Raw genomic sequence first — 19,965 nt, 5'->3', positions numbered from 1 at the left:
GGTGCAGAGGGAAGGCAGCGGCAGCCTTCGCTTGCAGTCTCCTCTCTCGATGGCTCTGCGTTTCTCCAGCAGGCTGGCCCGTTCCTGTCCAACCTCATATGTCTAGGGGGGGAAATCTTAAGAAGCCGGAAAAAAAAAAAAACATCCCCAAACGAGAAAATGAAAAACAACATTTCTGAGCTCAGCTCAGTTCCAACAGCAACACGAAACTATGTGCCGTTTATGTATTTCACGAAATGGCTCCTGGCACAACTCAGTCCCTTTCGGGCTGCATCCATTCCCGGGGGCTTGCTTTTAGTCTTATTCGGGCACGTGTTAGGGTGCGGGAGAATAAGGGACCGAGGAGTGCTGACAGTAAGGGACACAGAGCGCTGACAGAAGCTGCAATCTTCCCACACAAAGCTCTGTCAGTGGACTTCATTCCTGAGCGGCCCTAGCCCGTTAGTCTGTGCCCTGCATAGTTGGCTGATGTACTTCTATCTTGATCTGCAGCCCTCACCCCAACTTCCGCTCCAGACCTGGGATTCCACACCGCTCAGCCAATGCACCTGGCTCCTGACCTGCACTCGCCTCTCTGCTCTGCCCTTTCCGTCCTGGGTTCCCACACAATCTAGTCAGTTCACCTCAGCCTGACCTGCAGCATCCCTCCTGCTAGTCCAGCCCTGGGAATCCACACCGTTCAGCCCATGCACTCAGCCCTGACAACAGCACCCCTTGCTATCCCAGATCTGGACCTCTTCTGAGCGGAGACTGCCAAACTACGTGGTGAGGAGTATGTGGTGCGCAGACCACACAATCTCCACACATTCGAACCCAAATCTCCAGAGATGAAAGGCCCCTCCGTGAACTCACCACTTGCAGCACCACCCGCTATCTAACTCCCCTTCTTTCAGGCAGGGATTTCGCCTGCTTGATGCTTGCAGCTTCCCCCTTTCTCTCCCTCTGGGCTTTTACATTTCTTCCACTCTGACCCATTAGGTATTTACTGACAGCGCAATGTGACTTTTAACACCGGTTCTCCATGTGCACTGCCCTGCAGAATTGGGCCAGATAAAACCGCTCCCCAAACCCAGGGGCTGGACATTTTCCTCCCTCTCTACTCTCTCACTGTAGCAGCCAAGCGAAGGATTCCGCTTTCTTTCTCTCTTTCTTTTTCCATCCCTCCCTCCGTTAGTGCAAGACGCAAGATCCTGCCGAGGGAAAGTGCTCATTGAAATCATCACCACCACCGATCCGGCGCCTGAGGCTCAGAGGAAATAAAACCCCTTTATAGCCAACCTCCTGCGGCTGAGGACTTAATAGCATGGCAATGGCTCCAGGCTCTAAGAGATTCACACTCACCTTTGTCCAGTACATGGGATCTGTCTGTTTCCTCCTCCAGATCGTCTCTGTTGAGGCTGATGGTGAGTTCAATGCAGTTCGGGCTGAGTTAGTATTAGTGGAATCAGATTTGTATGTTGTTATTGCAAAATAAAAATAAATAAACTTAAATATACGCCCCATTCCGGGTTAAGGAACGCCTGATTCGGAGTTTTTGAAACTCTATAAATATCCTGGGGTTAAACAGAGAAAAGAATTAAGATCTCATAAGGTTGAGATTATGTTATTAGAACAAAATTATGTGACTGGGAACTTGTCCAGGGGAAATAATAATAAAAAGGCAGGATAAGAAGAAGAAAAAGAATTAGTTAAATTTTACAGAGTTTCTCCCACAATCAGTATGTCTCCCCAAATATCGAACCTGACATCTCCTCAGTACAGGTCCCTCTGGTGTTTAAGCATCAGGTACCTGAAAAACAGGAAGACAAAAGTCAAAGACTTTTCCCAGTAACGTCTTCTCGCCGGTACTACACACGCTCAAGACATCTGCCAACGTTACTGCATGAGCGTAAATTTCTTCATTTCACTGCGAGGTGATTTCAATGGAACATGAATTTGGCTGAAAGCTCCAGCTACTAGTACCATGAAATGATCCTTTTTTCTCTCTGACAATAATCTGAATGGACTGTATGCTTTTCCTTCCTAGAAGCCTGTACAGTTTTAACGATTTCACCTTAATTAATGGTGATCAAACTGCCTTAACAAGAACATGATTTATTTTAAAAACAACAGTCTGTTTTCCTGGGAGAGAGCATGCTGAATGGCCACGCTTGTTTCTTCATTCTCACAATCCGGGTAGAGTTATACCTGATTTCAGTTTTTTAAGTACACTAACCTCATTCCGTTGATGTTTGCTATGTGATTACAGAAGATGGTAAGACAAACACTATTGAATAACAAGAATGTTTTCATTTTGCTCCGAGAATATTTCGTCTCAGTTTTTTGTCTTCGATTTTCATTTAATAATTGAAATAAGAGACGGAAGAAAAAACGGAGACAAACTTTCCTTGCATCTGTATGTTTATTGCATGCTGTGTATAATAATGGTTTATGCAGCAGAATCCACTGTCATGAATTTGGTGACAATGAAACTGAGTTAAGAATGAAGACGAAGGAAAGGTCACATCCTTTCAAAGCACTGTAACTTGCAAAACTGCAATTCCAGTTTTAGTGAAGGATCCTCATATAGCAAAACTGCTTTGTGGGGAGAAAAAAATACTTCACTATATTTGGAAACAGGGAGACAGAGAAAGGAATAATTATTTTGCTTGGTTAAGAAAGCTTTTCCTTAAGTATCAGTGGTAGCTATCCCAGAGACCTTACTGCATGTCTGGAATGACTGGCTTCTGGTTCCATCCTAAACTGACCTCCTCTGAGATAGCCAAGAGAAAAGGTGGGTGAGATAATATCTTGTATTGTACCAACTTTTGCTGGTGAGAGAGAGAGAGAGAAACAAGCTTAGGAAATTTTACACAGAGAGGAAAAAATGTTGTTGAACAGTATTTCAGTGACCATTTTTAGAGGCTTACTTAAGGGAGTTCATGATATATTTTAATGGGCATTCAGTAGTTTATCACATTCATCTTACACATGAAATATACACAGATATGGTAAAATAATTAAGAATTACAGGAAAGAAGATGTACAGTACAATATAAGTGCAAAGCATTATTATAAAATGATAAATAGTCTCCATTTTTATTTAAATTCTTCTAAGTGACATTCTGGAAAACTTGCTACTAGCTACCATGAAATGATCCTTTTTGCTCTCTGACAATAATCTGAACTTGTTGGTTCATTATTACCAAGCTATTCAATGTGTTTTCTTTATATCGTGATTTAAGCCAACTCTTGTAATGCTGAGAAATCACTTTATGTGACGTTATGTCAGTATGTAGAATTGCCAGATTTAAACAGATCTGAGAGTATAAACCAGGAACAATATTTCCTTTCATAATAGATTCTGAACTGGCCTGAACAGGAAACCATCTTCTCATTTGTGAAAATTATAGATGAAAATTTAATTTTACAGACAATTTCTGCTCTGTAAGGTCTGGAGATGTGAGTGGTGAAATGACAAGGAACAATTCTGGATAATATATATATATTTGTTACTTTTAACAAAAAATAACAATGTTTTGCAAACTCCTGAGGGGATTTAGAGTATACTTGTAAAAACCTCATGAAACCAAGCCGGGCCTCTATATAGGCAAATCTCAGAAACTGGTTACAATATATTTCCCTAAGGGAGACTCTGGCTTTATTCTCTGACATGCAAGTAATGACATAGTGTAGACAATATAACTAGAGATCATACAAACCTGGTGGAGGTGTAAAGCCTCAAGGATTATTCGATCTCTTTTGACTAATAGTTCACCTCAACACACATGGACGTGGTGTAGCTAGAATCCATGAAGATGTAGGTAGAAGCTAAAATAAAATATAGTTTAGAATTGCTGTGTGACTTATATAAGTTAAGGCTATGTCTACACTGGCAACTGAACAACAAAACTTTTGTCTTTCAGAGGTGTTAATCCCCCCGCCTCCCCGCCCCCAGAAAGACAAAAAGTTTTGCTGACGACAAGCACCAGTGTGAACAGCTCTTTGTCGGCAGGAGAGCGACAAACAGCTACACTGTGTGCCTTTTAGCAACACGGCTATAGTGACACAGCCCTGTCGCTAAAATCTGCGTAGTGTAGACATAGCTTAAATGTGTCTGCTAATGGCACCTGGACTGAGGTCAGTCAGACAGAAGCTTCCCTGAGACCCTGTTTCTCCTTTAATTTACACTGGTGTAAATCAGGAGTATTTTAACTTCATTAGAGTCAGTGGAATTACTACAGAATAAAACAAGGGTAAGTAGAGAACTAAGTCCTAAGGCTGTTCATGACAATCACAGGTAGATTCCAGATTTGTACATGGAGGGAATGTATAGTCACAAGGCTTTACATGGATAGCTTGAATTAGTACACTACGTGCACATCAAAATAAACTCTAACCCTCACCCTTGTAAAGATGGAGATTTTAGCTATGTCATTATGGTCATGACTGGCCTCAACTATACCAGTGTAAATGTGGAGTAACTGGAGTTTGCATTTACACTGGGTTAAATGAATCAGGCTCAGTAAAAATTGTATAAGAATTTAAACTTTTACCCTCTGTTTTACCTTTTTCACAGCTGCCAAAATATCCATATATACCAACAGTAGTTTTCCATAGAACATTTGGTCAGATGAACAAAATGTTGTAACAGTGTGACAGTAATTAATCAGTATAATATAATATTGAAGTGAACACCAGTAGTTTACTTTTGGCAAAAGCTTGCAAAATTGCTCCAGCAAGAAGTAATTTTATTTTTTAGGTTTTGTGTTACATGCAAAACATTTTGCCTGCTCCACTAATTGGGTCAGAACATAGATTGCAAGTGGAAGAAATTCCAGGAATTCTGAATCCATAAAGTTAGACACAATTAGACACTGGCCTGAGCTACAAAATTCTGACCTCAAACCATATCTAATGTTTCTAAAATTAGGCTGTTGTGGGACTCAAATATGGGGTTTTGGTTCATTTCTCAAATACAATCGAGAGTATTCTCATCTCAATATGTGCTTACAAAAATGCCATTAACGTTCACACACACACAGAGAATGCAGGCTAAACCCCCATTATTTCAAATGTGAGGTTTCTTCTTATGGAACCATCAGTAAACAAAAAAGTCAGAGGAACTAATGGACAGATGAAAAACTGATACATTTAAAAGAATAAGGGAAAAGTAATAAGAAGCAACTTCCTGTACTGAAAATGGATTAAGAAAGCTGTGACAAAGTCCCAGTTCCCTCCTGAGCACTTGGTTCCTGTTGCTTTTATGTATTTAGATGGAAGGGAAAATAATTTAAAAAAAAAGTAAAATAATAAAAAAAATGTATTATACTGATTCTTTACATTAAGGGTGTAAATCAAACCCAAGAGAATGAATGGGAATTTTCCTTTATCCTATTCTAGATGATTTGGTGGTCTCTTCTGGCCTCAAACTCTATGATTCTATTTTTGTTTTATTATCTCTAGGAATTTGTGCATGAGCAGCAGGTAAAAGCAATTCAGGTTTCCATTTCCACAGCGCAGAAAATAAATTTGTCAGCTGCACCAATAAATAAATAAAAATCCAGCCCTTATTATGGTAAAACAGAAGGTAAAACTGAATTTACCTGAGTAAGGAGGGCAGAGTTGGTCTCCCACTTTGCTATTTCTCCGATTATGCAATATTTTAAGCAGTTTCAATTAAATAAGAAGCAATCATTCCTTTTAGATCCTTACAGAAATAAACTCTCCATTCATGAACAAGCACAGCTGATAATTGCCAAAATCTTGCTGTCTGTAATTGAACGCTCCACCCTTGCCATTACAGCCAAGGCCATTGCACTCTATAGCCATAGAAACAGCAATAAAATTGCTTTCTCACTACAGAATGGAATAATGACCCCACAAAATGTACCTCTCCCTATTTCCAAACGGTCACCTCCTCTGGTTTGATGTGACTCGTCAGGTTATATAACTTCAGGGGACCAGCCTGCTGGCATCAGGTCATGGGGTCAGTAGACTAGGTGGGCATTTTTGGGGAGTCAGCAGGTCTGTGTTGGATGTGCACAGAATGGGAGTGGGATTGGAGGAATCTGTACCATGGGCCTACTGGTTTTTGGAGATTAAGCAGGAAAGGGGCTGTATTATTGTTCAGTGGAACTGTTCCATGGTTGGGAACCCCCTATAAAAATGAGCTGCAAACGATTTTTTGAACGCTAAGTTTATGGCTTTTCTTGCTTTGCTTTTCTCTAATGCATAAAGAAAGCCTGAAAAGTGTTGGTCAAAGAAACAGGGTTTTTTATTGTTGTTGTTGTTTTATTTTTGGCTTGCTTTTTATCTTAGAAATGTTTCAAATGTAAAGTCTGTTCTGGCCTTAAGTCATACCCAAAGGAGCTCAATCTATTTAGCTCACCAAAGAGAAGGTAAGGGCAATTTGATTACATCTATAATCACTGGTAGAGGGAGAAGATGTCTGGAAGTAGAGAGCTCTTTAATCTATCAGACAAAGGCATAAAAAGGTTCAGCGGCTAGAAGTTAAAGTCAGCAAATTTCAAATGGAAATAAGGTACAGTGCATGTAAGGACCATTGAAACAGATTACTAAGGAATGAGGTGTAAATTCTCCATTTCTTGGAGTCTTTGAAACAAGATTGGATGTCTTTCTAGCTGACATATTCTAGTTCAGCCACAAATTATTGGTCTGGAGACAGGAGTCACAATGTGAAATCTAAGGGCTTGGCTACACTTTCGATTTACAGTGCATTAAAGGAGCCCCGGCAGCACTAGCTCACTACCCGTCCACACTGGCAAGGCACGTAGAGCACTCTGACTCCGCGGCTAGAGCACTCCTGGTACTCCATCTCAGTGAGTAGAATAATGTTTGATGTGCCCCCATTGGTGGAGAGCCCCAGCGTCAGTGTGAATGAGGTATTGCATTACTGAGCTCTGATCTGTCTCCGGAAACGTCCCATTATCCCCTTAAGTCAAGTGGCCACTCTTGTCATTGTTTTGGATATGCCCTTTGAAAGCTCCGTTTGACAGCCGGCATGCTTATCGGCTCCAAGACAAAGCAACCATTACTGTGGAATGCTGTGTGTGAGAGAGAGAGGCTGGGGGGGAAGGGAAGAGGGAGGTCTGCTGCTGTCTGAACTTACAAGACAGCATGCTAACATGCTCTCAGCCCCCCAAAAACCCACTCTCTCTCCCCCCACATACACACAACACACTCCCTGTCACACTCCAGCCCCCTCCCCCCCCACCAATTTGAAAAGCACATTGCAGCCACTTGCATGCTGGGATAGCTACCACAAAGCACTGCTTTCTGTGGCCGTTGCAAGAGCTGCTAATGTGGCCCCGCCAGTGCACTGGCAGATGTCAGTGTGGACAGACTACAGCGCTTTCCCTACTGCGCTCTACAAAGGATGGTTTAACTCAAAGTGCTCTACATCTGCAAGTGTAGCCATGCCCTAAGTTTTGTTACACAGGAGGACAAATTAGATGATCATAATGGTATCTTCTGGCCTTAAAATCTATATATTTCTGGATACTCCAAGGCATCTTGTCTTCTATATATCAGAATACATTTTTTTTACTGTAAACTATTTAGGGCAGAAACTATCTTTACTTTTGTGTTACAGGGTGTTGAATATATTGTTCATGCGAATCAAATAATAAATAATAACTTTCATAAGAACATACATAAGAATGGCCATACTAGATCAGAACAATGGTCCATCTAGCCCAGTATCCTGTTTTCTGATAGTGGCCAGTGCCAAATGCTTCAGAGGGAATGAACAGGGCAATTTTGAGCGATCCTCCATCCCCTGTCATCCAGTCCCAGCTTCTGGCAAAGCTTTTCTTTTTCCAACAGATCAAAAGCGAAAAACAGAGTCGTGTAATAATATCAGTACATTTAGAGGCTAAAAAACCAATGCAGTGATTGTGAAAACCACTCACTGACCTTTGCTTTATAAGATGCAAACTGCAGCAAATTAATCAAGCATCAAGAACACTACAGTACAATTGTCAAAAACAAAGGCCATTTAAAATACTTAATAATTTTGATACATATACTAGTGTTTTTGTGAACTGTGTTGTCTTATGCATTAGGACAGAGAAAACCAAAAATCTGCAGCAGAAGTCAACATCTACTACAGTGGAATTTGTTATGATAATGTTTTACATATACAAAGAGAGACATACATCACAGAATCCAACAATACCTGTTATCAGGATAGACCTTTACGTGCTGTGAAATTCTAAAGGTCCTGGACATAACACTTCTTCTTATAAAATGCTCCCAACTATATCTAACTGGCTGCTCTTACTATAGAAAAACATTGCCTGTAAATGGAATGTCATTAAATATTAATGTCTTGCACTGTTTACTAAGGCTAGACTCCTATTGGCTTCAAGAAGTAATCTTGCCTGAGTATTAAAGCATTGAGCCCATTACTATTGATTAGCGATTGGAAGAAGAGACCCAAATTTTTGCCCAAAACTTGAAATGAGCTTTCTGAGGTTAGAAAAAGGTTGGTTTATGTCTCTACTCTTCCTGGTTTCAGCTGGAACCTGAAGAGGAAATACCAAAATACTGCAAGGAAGACTATTCTCACGGTATCTCTGAACTTGCCAGAACCAAGAAGTGCATGAAACCTCTTGAGAAAGTCTCACAAGAATTCCAGATCAATTTCTAGGCCAAAGAGGCGTGACTAGTTTGAACAGGCTAAAAATAAGCATGCAAAATTTAGGGAGGGATTCTGTTTCCACACTAGTCCCCCTGGCCAGCCCTGGTGTGGGAGCATGGTGGGACAGAGATCAGGTGTGAGGAAGCATGTTAGGGGTAAGAGAGAGGGGGGGAATAGCACCAGAGCGTTAAGAAGACTTCTGGGCTGCTCTGAGTGCACAGAACATCCTGTGGCTAACTAACTGATGCCAGGCCCCCACTGATGGCTTAAAGCCACCTTTGCCGCCCCAGCCTTTTGTGCTGTATCTCCAGGAGGCTATCTAAAGCAGAATGAACCTGAGAACCTCCTGAGGTTATCAATTCAAAAGGATTAACTCCATCTATCTAGTACTTCCGTCACAATATGTTAAGCTCTCAGCCCTAATGTCAGTATATGTGCCCCCAGATCATTAATGTTTTTCTCATTTACATTTTGTGTGCATATGAATTTGCCCCTGATAAAAGTGAAGGGCTCATAAGCCGTTATACACTGGTGTAAAAATCCCCAATGTAGATAAGCCTTTTCAACCAGCAACCTGAAAATCAAAATTTTATTAATTATTTATTATTTATTATTATTATTATTATTACTCTAGTGCCCAGTGGCCAGAGCCCCATGGTGCTAGGTGCTGTATAAACACATAACAAAAAGGCAGGCCATGTCTCAAAGAGCTTGCAATTTCAATAGGCGAAGATGCACTTGAAATTCTATTCGTATATATTTTGCAAGCCCTCCATTAGAAATGTTTCCAGGCCAAATTCTGTCTTGGGATATGTGCATAAAACATCCACTGATTTAAAAGCTGCAACTTTGTACACGAGGGCTGAATTTGACCAAAAGCTACTTTTACCATTTTGATTACTCATTTCAGTTATCAAATGATGAGGCTCCCAAGAATGCCTGCCTATAAATAAAATTATACGTTAATAGCTCCAAAAACTTCTGTAACACCATTATAAGATGTGGAATTCAAAATCAATATTGTAGTTTTGATTTATATAAGGGAACTTACCAAGTAGGTGTACTAGTATATTTTTCCTTTCATTCCCCAAAGCACTGCTCTAATGTGACACTACTGCAAATGACGTAGACACATTGGAAATGCCAACTGTCTTGCAAGTCAAATACCAGAGGATTAAAGTTTATTCGTTTGATTTCATTTTAAATGAGAAAGCAAATAAAACTGAGAACACATGTTACAAACTAGGCAGATAGCCATAATGTTCTTGAAAACTTTAGAAAAAGTATATAGGTCAATCTGGTATCCAGGTCAGTCTTGTTTATTTGTACCTCATCTAACCAAAACTTCCTAGTAACTTTTCCCAACACACTGGATCAGTCTCATGTTCCCCTAAAATCTATTTATCCAAATATTTTGTACATCCACAAAACCTTTCAGACAGGTAGGACTGTACTATATTTTAAAAAAACCCAACTAAATAGGTTGTCAGAATCTTCTGAATTTTCAATAAAGCCTCATTGAAGAGCAGTGCTTGATTTGCCATAATTACCTGCACACTAACAATAAATAAGGAAAGTTGTCCCTTAGCTCTCAGTCTTGGTTGGCTGGAAAAGGAAACAAGCTTTGGTGCAATCCTGCAAAGCTGCAATTGATATGGACTGCTGGTAAAAAAATTAATGATGAGCTGCACTGCCTCAGATTCCATTTTGATGGAGCTTGATCACTTACCAACTTAGTTTTCTCTTACATTCTTTTAATTCAAATGTTTGTGGATGAAAGTAGTGCTTATTAAGGTGAAGGACTAACATATACTGCGCAAGTCAGATGTTGCATATGGTTGCCCCAGACAACTCTGCTGGTGCACCTCAGTCCTGAACAGAGACCTTCAACTGTGCTGACCTGTGTGATGGCTTAGTAATGTAGACAAATTCCCTGTTGGAGAGATCCCAAATGGTGGTGGTGAAAACATGCTCTTCTTTCCTTTGGGGGTCTCACTGGATACATTATCACTCCTAGATTTTTAGGTGGCAGTTGTGGCACCTTTTTTTCAGGCTATAGTTGGTCCCAGGTCTGCCAACATCTCCTCTGATGAAGACCTTGACACAGTCATCTGCATATTTCTGATCATCAGGCTACATTACTGCCATGCATTCTATTTGTTGCCTTTGAAAAGTATTCAGAAGTTTCAGTAGTAGAAAATGTAGAGTCTTGTTGCCTTCTCTGCTCTGCAGTGGCTCCAGCTCATTTCGGATGGGAATTCAAGGTGTATACACAGTGCCTACCACATTAGAGACCTAATCTTTGATTGGAGTCTCTGTGTGTTACCTGAAACATAACTCAACATTTCTCATTGCAGGAATAGTGATCTTCTTGATTGATCTCATTGTCAATTACTGGGGTTAAAATCTCTGCTGCTGATGACAGGATGCTGTCAGTCATAGGGTCACATCTCTGGAAGTTATTCCCTCCAGCAGTCTGAGCCAAAGTTTAGTTAGATCAAAGGTGGGGGTTATCTGTTTGCTAAAGCCAGAAGTGCTTGAGGAAGGTGATGGGCCTGGCATACAATGTAGGATGGATCGCCTGAAGGGTTTCTGAGCTAGTTTAGTCAGGGCCCATGTAATCTGGGATGAGGGAATTTGCTACCTAATGCCCCAATTGCTGTCGAATTGTGCTGCAGAATCTAAGATTTTATTTAAATAAAATGTTACTTATGATAACAAAGAAGCCCTTCCTGACATAAACTGTTGTAATCTGACGTACTGCTGTCTTCCTGGGTCTGCAGACATCCAAAAACAAATGCTCTGAGACTTGCGTTAGCTCAGTGGGGTGTTAACTTGAAAACCGAATTATGAAAATGTAAATGTCAACATTGTTAATTATTTTGCTGCTTATCATTTTTTGTGGAATCATCTAGCAAATATGCTTATTCTACAAATCAATCATGTCCTAGGCTGCCTTTGATGCAAAATCCTACCTGCCCTCTGCCCAGCTGCTAAAACCTCCAGCTTCTACTCCGATAAAGTCCACAATGCAGGAATGCGTTGTAAGAACAAAAATCTGCAGTGCATTGAAAATTTAAAGTCAGGGTAAAATAAACTGAGTTTAAAACAAAATCAAACAATAAGGAATACTCTGCTGATTCTATTAGTCATTTTCATATTTCATTAAATAAAAGCCTTCCACTTTTTAAAAATTTACTTGAAAGTGCTGCATATTTTCCTGTCTGCAGCTCCAGTATGCTATGAAAACCATGGTGATTTGCGGCAGAATTTCAGTCCAGGTTATTGCAAAGTATATGAAGCCTTTCCTTTCCTAGCAGAGACTGGGAATTAATTTGTTGCTGATATGGAAGAGCAAGTTACATTGCTAGCTTTTTAAACTGGTATTTGTTATTTTATAAATTAAATTAAGTGTAAGACATGCATTACCAGTTCCTACGGGATAGATTCTGACTCTCACTATACACCCATATGAGGGAGTAAGAACCCCTATTTACGCTCCAAGAGCTATACAGACTTTGGATCCAGGCATGTAGGAGTAAGGGGAGCCACTCACCTGGGTCAGAAATATATGGAAACTTAGCCCCACTTCTCTAATTACTGACCAAAGGAGCTAAACCACATAGCTAAACATATGTGTATGTGTGTGTGTGCATGCACATGCTTGTATACAGGAGTAGTAATTTACTAGTGGTATAGGCCAGAAGCAAGGACAGATCCTTAAAGGCGTTTGGATGCCCAATTCCCATTGATTTCAATAGAAATGAGGCACTTAAATATCTTTGAAGATAGAGGCTTAAGTTACTAGCTCCCAAGATCAAGGAGCTCAGTTAAAATTAAACTGAGATCATAAAAGAAAATAAGTTTAGTTTTTCAGTTGATAGGTTTGTCACAATCCACAATATATTTGTGTATTTATTTAATATAACACTGTGACATGTGACACGTTTTGTTATGTGTATCTGTCTTTGGTGCTGCAGGGAAGTTGTTCACAGTTGAATCCAGAAACAGCTCTCAGGATCTGGACCTAACCGCAGCTCAGAAATTGTGTACTGACCTGGGCGCTCGCTTAGCCACTGCAGAGGAATTGAGACGGGCTGTAATGGACTGTTCTTTTGCTGCATGCACCAGAGGTTGGCTGGCCGACGGTACCGTTAGGTAAGGAGAATGGAAACAGCAAAATCCACCCTAACCAGCATGAATGATTGCTCTCAAACAAGCTTTCCCCCTTTGGCTAATATTATTACTGAGGAATACTGGCCACAAAGAAATCCTTATGTAACCAAGTCTCAAGTGTTTCATTCAGATAAGCTAACTACCCTGTTACCTTGCACAAAATCAGTCATGTACAGCTGATGTTGCAGAAATTTGAGTGTACATAGATCACCTAATACACAGTTCTAAAATATATTTGTCTTCCTTTTAATCTTAGAAATATGTTGTTTCAACCAAATTCCCTCTGGCCCACACAATATCTTGTTTAAATCCAGAAAATATTGAGTAGCTATCTGTCAATATCTTGGATGTTGTCATTCACTATTATTTGTTGAATACCAACAGTGTACCAAGCCCTAAAGGAATGTAGGCCCAGATCTTCAAATTTAACTCCCATTCTGAGAGTTAAGTTAGGCACCTAAATACTTTAGAGGATATGAGCCTTACACCTTACAGGCCCAATCCTGCGGCCACTGAAGTCAATGGCAAAGCTCTCATTGACTTCAATAGTGTAGGGTTGTGCACTCTGTGGACAAAATAAATAACAAACACAGGGTCTGATCCAAAGCCCATTGAAGTCAATGGGGCCATGCAGCATAAATTTATTAGTTATTATAATTTTTATAGGGCCCAAAGGAGTGCTAGGTTCTTCACAAAAACAAACTGAAAGACATGTTCCTGTCATAGGGAACTTGCACTTAGATCTGACGTGATGAGTGCAGATAACAAACAGGAGGGGATTGGATGAAAAAGGACATTGCTTCAGCTATATGATCACACAATGACTCAGTTTAGGCACGAGCACACCTTGATGGTTTAGATAACTGTGATAACTGATGGACTTCTTGTGGGCACTGGGAAGAACTACACAATTTTTGGTCAGTGGACTAAAATGTATAAGTGTAATTTATCTAGATTGTAAAATTGTTGGGGCAAGGGTGCCAAACTATTGGGCCTAACACAACGGGGCCTTTACCTTGCTTGAGGTCTCTAGGTGCTCATGTCTAAATGGAATCACTGTGTGATCATACTGCTGAAGCAATGTTCTTTCTGTAAGTTCCCTATGACAGGACCATGTCTTTTTATTCGTTTCTGTGAGAAACCTAGTACACCTTTGGGCACTATAAAACTAATGAAACAAATAATAAATATTAAGCAGGGGTATTAGGGAGAGACCCTCAGAAGAATGGTGAACGCTTGGTGGATCAAGTCAGGTAGCTGGTCCCAGACATGGGAAAGCCATATGGAAAAAAAGCACAAAGACAAAAATGGAAAAAGGGGAAATAATGGATAGTTATGTCAGAGACAGGCAAGCTGATAAGAATAAAATAGAGTTCTTAACTGCCAGATAAGTTTCTTCAGAAAACAAGAAAGCAGTAAGTAACACTTCAACGCCTTTGAATTTCAAGGTGCTTTGCAAACATTCAGGAACCTTCCCAACACATGATCTGAGGTAAGGAAATATAGTTACCCTCATTTTATAGCTATGAAAACTGAGACATAGAGACTTATTTAATGGTACATAGATAGTCATTAGCGACATGGGAACAGAGGCCAGATTTTTTGGCTCCAAGTCATGTGCGTTGACCACAAAGCCATTCTTTCTTCCCCTCATATAGTAAACATTTGGTCTTAATTTCAGAGGTCCTGAGCACGCACAGTTCCCATGGACTTCAACAGGAGTTTGTATGTGCTCAGCACTTCTGAAAGCTAGGCCTTGAGTGTTTGCCATCTTCACAACAAGCTAAAAAGAGTATTTTCCTGTATGATGTATGGATTGGGACACTTTAAGTTAGGTCTGGTTTAATCTAGATTTTTTTACTACAGTTCTATTGTATACAAAAATAACTAAAATTGACACATGGGAACACGGGCTGATGTGCCTGACTGAATAAGACAGGGCTAGTGTGCAGCCAAGGTCTGCATGGTGGAGGCTCCCTAACGATCCCTCCATGCCCCAAAAAACCCGTGATCCATACTTCTCTCACCTACACCCAACAACTTCCAAGATCACACCCAGACTCTTTCTCAGCAATTACGGTACTTCCCTCTCCCTCAGCTCCTCCATTACCCCATCTCCCCTAAGCCTTTGCATTGCTTCTGAGGGGTGCTGGAAATATATTTCTATATTGTAGTTTAAATGAATTATTACTCAAAGTTCTGTATTAATATGCCTAGTACGGAATCTATTTGTCAAAAAATATTTCCTGAATCTTTTTTGTTGTCTGTATTGTTACAGTCATAGTTGCTGACAGGTATTTTGAAATAAATCACCAAAATAATTGAAACTGGCATAATTATATTGTATTATTTTGACAGATGAAATATACAGTATTTTAAAATATTGTGCACAGAATTTTTAGGCACAGAATTTTTAATGTTTTGATGCAGAATTCCCCCAGGAGAAGATATAGGTTGGTCTTATCCCTATTGTACAGATGCAGAAACTGAAGGACAGCAACATCAACATGATAATCCCACTTAAGAAAATGGAGCAGTGCAAAATTCTGTCCACCTGGACAGAAACATAGACACATTTATTTTTGCATGTGGCACATATCAGTAGATATGATACTATGGCCAGCAGTGCATTATAACAACATAGGAAAGAAACAGTGACTTGGTCAAAGTCACACAGCAATTCCATAGCAAATCCAGGAACAGAATCCAGGTTTTGAGAGTTAACCACAAGAACATCTTTCCAACTTGTGAACAACTCTGCCTTCAGCTGGTTTCTCACCTCTTTAACCTTGCTCTACTCGACTGCTTCCTTCAATTTATATTTCCAAAATTCTCCTGAGTAAAGTACATTAGCTCATTTACTGTCAGTGTCTAGTTTTGACAAAGTTATGTTTTTCCACAGAATACTGTTCCCAGGTTCTTAAACTTTAAGGAATTATTAGCTTTGGTGACTGTTATTAGTTATTTTAGATAGCATTGGGCTACATGCACTTTTTAATGATAAAATATAGTTTCCAATTATTTTTTTCCAATGGGCAGAAAATTTTACTATAAATGAAAAAAACTTCAAATGAAAGCTATTATTTCCAGCATTCTTTTTTTACAGTGTTTAAAACTAATTTTAAAGTACTTTTGGAATTTAAACAAAAACCAATTAAAAAAAAAAAAAGGAATAAGATAGCTTCCTTCACTCAAACTTTTTCTTTTTTTCTCTTACCAATCCAGTCCCTGAAATAGGTTGCAGGCCTGAAAGCCAAGAAAACTATTTTCATCCCTACAATGTACATGGCAGGATTATTAAACAGGTCCTTTTATACAACTTTTCAGTAGTATTAAATGAGGAAGTGGGGTAGGTGGAGTGGGTGAGACAAGAAGTGTCCCCATTCTTCCCTCTCTAAGCAAATCAAGGAGTGTCCTGTCAAAAGTTTGAACAGGATCAGCCATCACAATTTCTGAGGTCAGGGTCAAGTCAGCAGATGGTACATGCTGCATCCTCTGACTAGCAAATGAGGATGTCTCCATTCAGATATCCTCCTTCTGTCCCCATCTTGGATGGACCTATCCTGGATGTCAAGAAATGTATTTCTCAATATAAGAGTGAGCAGGGGGTTGGACTAGATGACCTCCTGAAGTCCCTTCCAACCCTGATATTCTATGATTCTATGAGAGCATAATAGGAACAACTGGCAAATAGGTAGTACTCCATCTGATAACCTGTCTTTTAACATCGTCAAAACTATTCATGGCATCCTACATATAGAAGTCCTCCTCTTGCAACAGGCTCATGCCTGTTCATGTTAGGGTATGTCTACACTGCAATTAAAAACCCATGGCTGGCCCATGCCAGCTGACTCATATTCATGGGATTCGGGCAAAGGGGCTGGAGCCCGGGCTCTAGGACCCTGCAAGATGGGAGGGTCCCAGAGCTAGGGCTGCAGCCCAAGCCTGAACATCTGCACTGCAATTAAACAGCCCCTTAGCTCAAGCCCTGCAAGCTCCTGTCAGATGGCACGGGCCAGCTGCGGCTTTTTAATTGCAGTGTAGACATACCCTTAGAGTCTCAGACCTACCCATTGCTAAACCCTAGCCTCCTCCAGTAAAAACTGCAAGATTAAATGGGCGTTATTTGGCTACAGATAATCTTGTTTCAGGGTTAAACCCACTTCCACAGGCTTCCTTCTACAATCATTGCTATTACAATACTGTATCTTGTATATTACCTACCACTTAAAAGATTAGATTTCTTTAAATATATAATAAAACAAAGGTGAAGTAGCATTATACTGAAATATAACATTAAAATAATCATTATTACGTTAATCAAACATTCTTAACTATTCTTAGACAAAAAGCTAAGTTAAGACAGAATGAAGCTTGAGGGTAGTTTGAAGGTAAAAAGATCACCACAGGAAGTTTTCAATTATCCCAAAAGCAAGCATTACTAATCCAGTGAATTCAAAGGTAAGGTTAAACTATCAAAGATTCCAAACATGTTAAGGTATGAAAATACAAAGTTAAGGTCCTCAAACAATTTTGATTCTCCCCTATAATGATACTATGAAGGGAAAATGTTGTGAAAAAAATCTATATTATCTTTAAAAATAAGTTGTGTCTAATTTGAGGCCACAAACACTAAAATGTCTTAATCATAATTGTATGACTATTGAATGGCATCAAAACTTACTAGCATTCCTCTTGGGACATTAATTCCATCAGGTTGATCATTTGATACTTTTATGGTATACACTAAAACACGACCACAATAAAGTTAACATTTAACAAGTAAAACAGGAATAGAAAATACATATGTGCAATTAAGCTGAGTTAATACAGCAGAAGCAGCCTTAACTTTTCAACGTCTTGACTTGGGTGTGCTTGATTTCTCAAGCTTAACATTGCAGTATTTTATATTTAGTTATCTTGTTTCTTTAAAGGAAAAATAAAAAAAGAAATCCGGAGCTATTTGGCATGGGGATATTACAAGCTGCACTTGATTCACTTCAACATTCCTTGAATAGGTCAAGAATTATAGTTGGCACCACTGCCACTAAAAAGCCTTCATCTCATATGCATGTCTCAGCTAAGCTCTCAGTTTAAGGGCAACACTAAAGCTGAAGGGCTGATTTGCAGAACCAACATTTTAAAAGCTCCATGAAAAACCTTAAATAAAAATTCTAATGGCTATGTGCGAATCTGGCATCTCTAAATGCTCGTAACTGTAAAACCACGAACCATTTTTTGTCTTCAAATTTGGCTTGATTTTTTTACTTTAATTGAGACGTACAAGACAACCACAGAATGAACCTTCTTTTCGAAACTATTTTGTTATTTATGTAAGTGAATTAATTGTAACATATAGGAAAAGTATATTTTTCACATTCAGGTAACTAAGGAACAATTAAAGCAATTTTCCTTTGCAACCCAAAAAAGAATTTGTTTGAGAGTTCCGAGCAATGGAAGAAAGTGGAATGTACATATGGATTCTGGATTTCATCCAATGTGTTATTAGTGCCCTCTATATAATAACTGTATGGGTGTTTTTTTTCTCCTAATCATGATTGGCGGAACAGTTTTCTGTATTCATGGAATTATAAGAGGTTTTCAGAAATAGCTGACATCTAGGTCAGATGTTTACCAGAACACATAATTATTATGACTGATCAGTATTCTGACTCATTCGTTCCTTCTATGTATATCTAAGTGTTGCATAGACCTCTGCAGAAAGAAAAAAAATTGTACCTATTTGTGAAATAACAGTAGGTACAAATCACACACCAGACTGGACTAAGCAATAGACTAAAGGACGTGCTAAAAAGATGTAGAATTCCACATACATCTGGGCTCAAATCAGAACTGAAATCATCCACTCAAATTCAAATCCCACAGGGTATGTCTACGCTGCAATAAAACACCTGTGTCTGGCCTTGGTCAGCTGACTCGGGCTCATGGGGCTCAGGCTGAGAGGCTATAAAATTGCAAGGTAGACTTTCAGGCTTGGGCTGGATGCTGGCCTCTGGGATCCGCCCCCCCGCACGAGGTCTCAGAACCTGGGCTCCAGTACGAACCCAGATGTCTACGCTGCAATTTTATAGCCCCCTGCAAGCTGGAGTCAGCTGACCCGGGCCAGCCATGGGGGTTTTATTGCAGTGTAGACATATGCAGAGTGACCCCCCTCTTCCATTCTATTTGGTATTCAGAGTGTGGTATCCTCTTAACCATAGTGACTCCTAAGCAGCAATAGTTCTAGGACTGAGAATGGTAAATAAAAAACATGTGCAGCTTTTGTTAACAGCTCTGCTACATGCTTCATCAATAACAGTTTCTATAGCAGTTGGCACTTTACAGACATGTAGAAGGACATATACCCATCCCAAAGAATTTACAGAAAAGGGCAGTCAACACCTCACAGGAAATGCTCAGCACCTTGCAGGATTGGGCTGTAGGCATGAAGCATACAGACAGAGAATGTGTGGTTGGAAGAATCAAATAGGCTTTTGTTATTTCCCTATTTACATGAGAGAGGATTTCTTCATTGTCAGAGAAATTGTATCTGGATGTTTTCAGTTTTAATCAAAACAAATTCACAATTCTAAATTGTATAATATACAGTACCAAGTTAAACTCTTAAGTGCAGTGTCATTTAAAACCTTGTTTGAAGCAGGAATGAATTAATCTACAGGAAGAGCATTTCATTTTTTAAACGTAATGAAGGAACATGGTTTAGCTATAAATCCAACAGTTTGGATCTTTTTGTAAGGGATTCAAAAGGTCAAACACACTGGAGTCTTACTTTGTGTATAATGGTAAAAATTACTTACTTCATAGCCTTTTATTAAGTCTTATTTCTATCAACAGTAACTAATAAATGCTATTCTAAGGATTAACAAGTCAATGTAGTATATTAGATTTCCATCAGCTATATACTTGCAATAGCAAACCACACAGGAACTTTATATGGCATCTGAAAAAAATTAAAAAGCACTTCGTTCTTTAAACACACAATCCTATATATGATTCACAGTATCCTATTTTGGACATGATAGCAAAATTCCAAGGATCCGTCAGCCAAAGATAAATTTTTAGTCTACCCCAGAAATAGCACACTGAGTAGTGGTGCTTTGGGCTGCAGTAGTGGGTAATAGCTA

The 19,965-nt window shown here is 39.5% G+C and overlaps 1 protein-coding gene across 1 annotated transcript in view; it reads left to right on the top strand.

Moving 5' to 3' along the window:
- Positions 1 to 488: 488 nt before the first annotated feature.
- The window catches only part of SUSD5 (sushi domain containing 5), a 68,912-nt gene continuing 49,435 nt past the window's right edge, over positions 489 to 19,965 (top strand). Inside the window, exons 1-2 of the mRNA XM_034761025.1 lie at positions 489 to 1,403; positions 12,625 to 12,802. Of these exons, the coding sequence (XP_034616916.1) occupies positions 1,304 to 1,403; positions 12,625 to 12,802 (278 nt within the window). The 5' untranslated portion in view covers positions 489 to 1,303. The remainder of the gene's footprint in view (positions 1,404 to 12,624; positions 12,803 to 19,965) is intronic.

Source organism: Trachemys scripta, chromosome 2 (assembly GCF_013100865.1).
Source record: "Trachemys scripta elegans isolate TJP31775 chromosome 2, CAS_Tse_1.0, whole genome shotgun sequence".
In the NCBI taxonomy this organism is placed as follows: Eukaryota; Metazoa; Chordata; order Testudines; family Emydidae; genus Trachemys; species Trachemys scripta.
The sequence above is the reverse complement of the archived record's forward strand: the minus strand, read 5'-3'. Positions and strand labels throughout refer to the sequence as shown.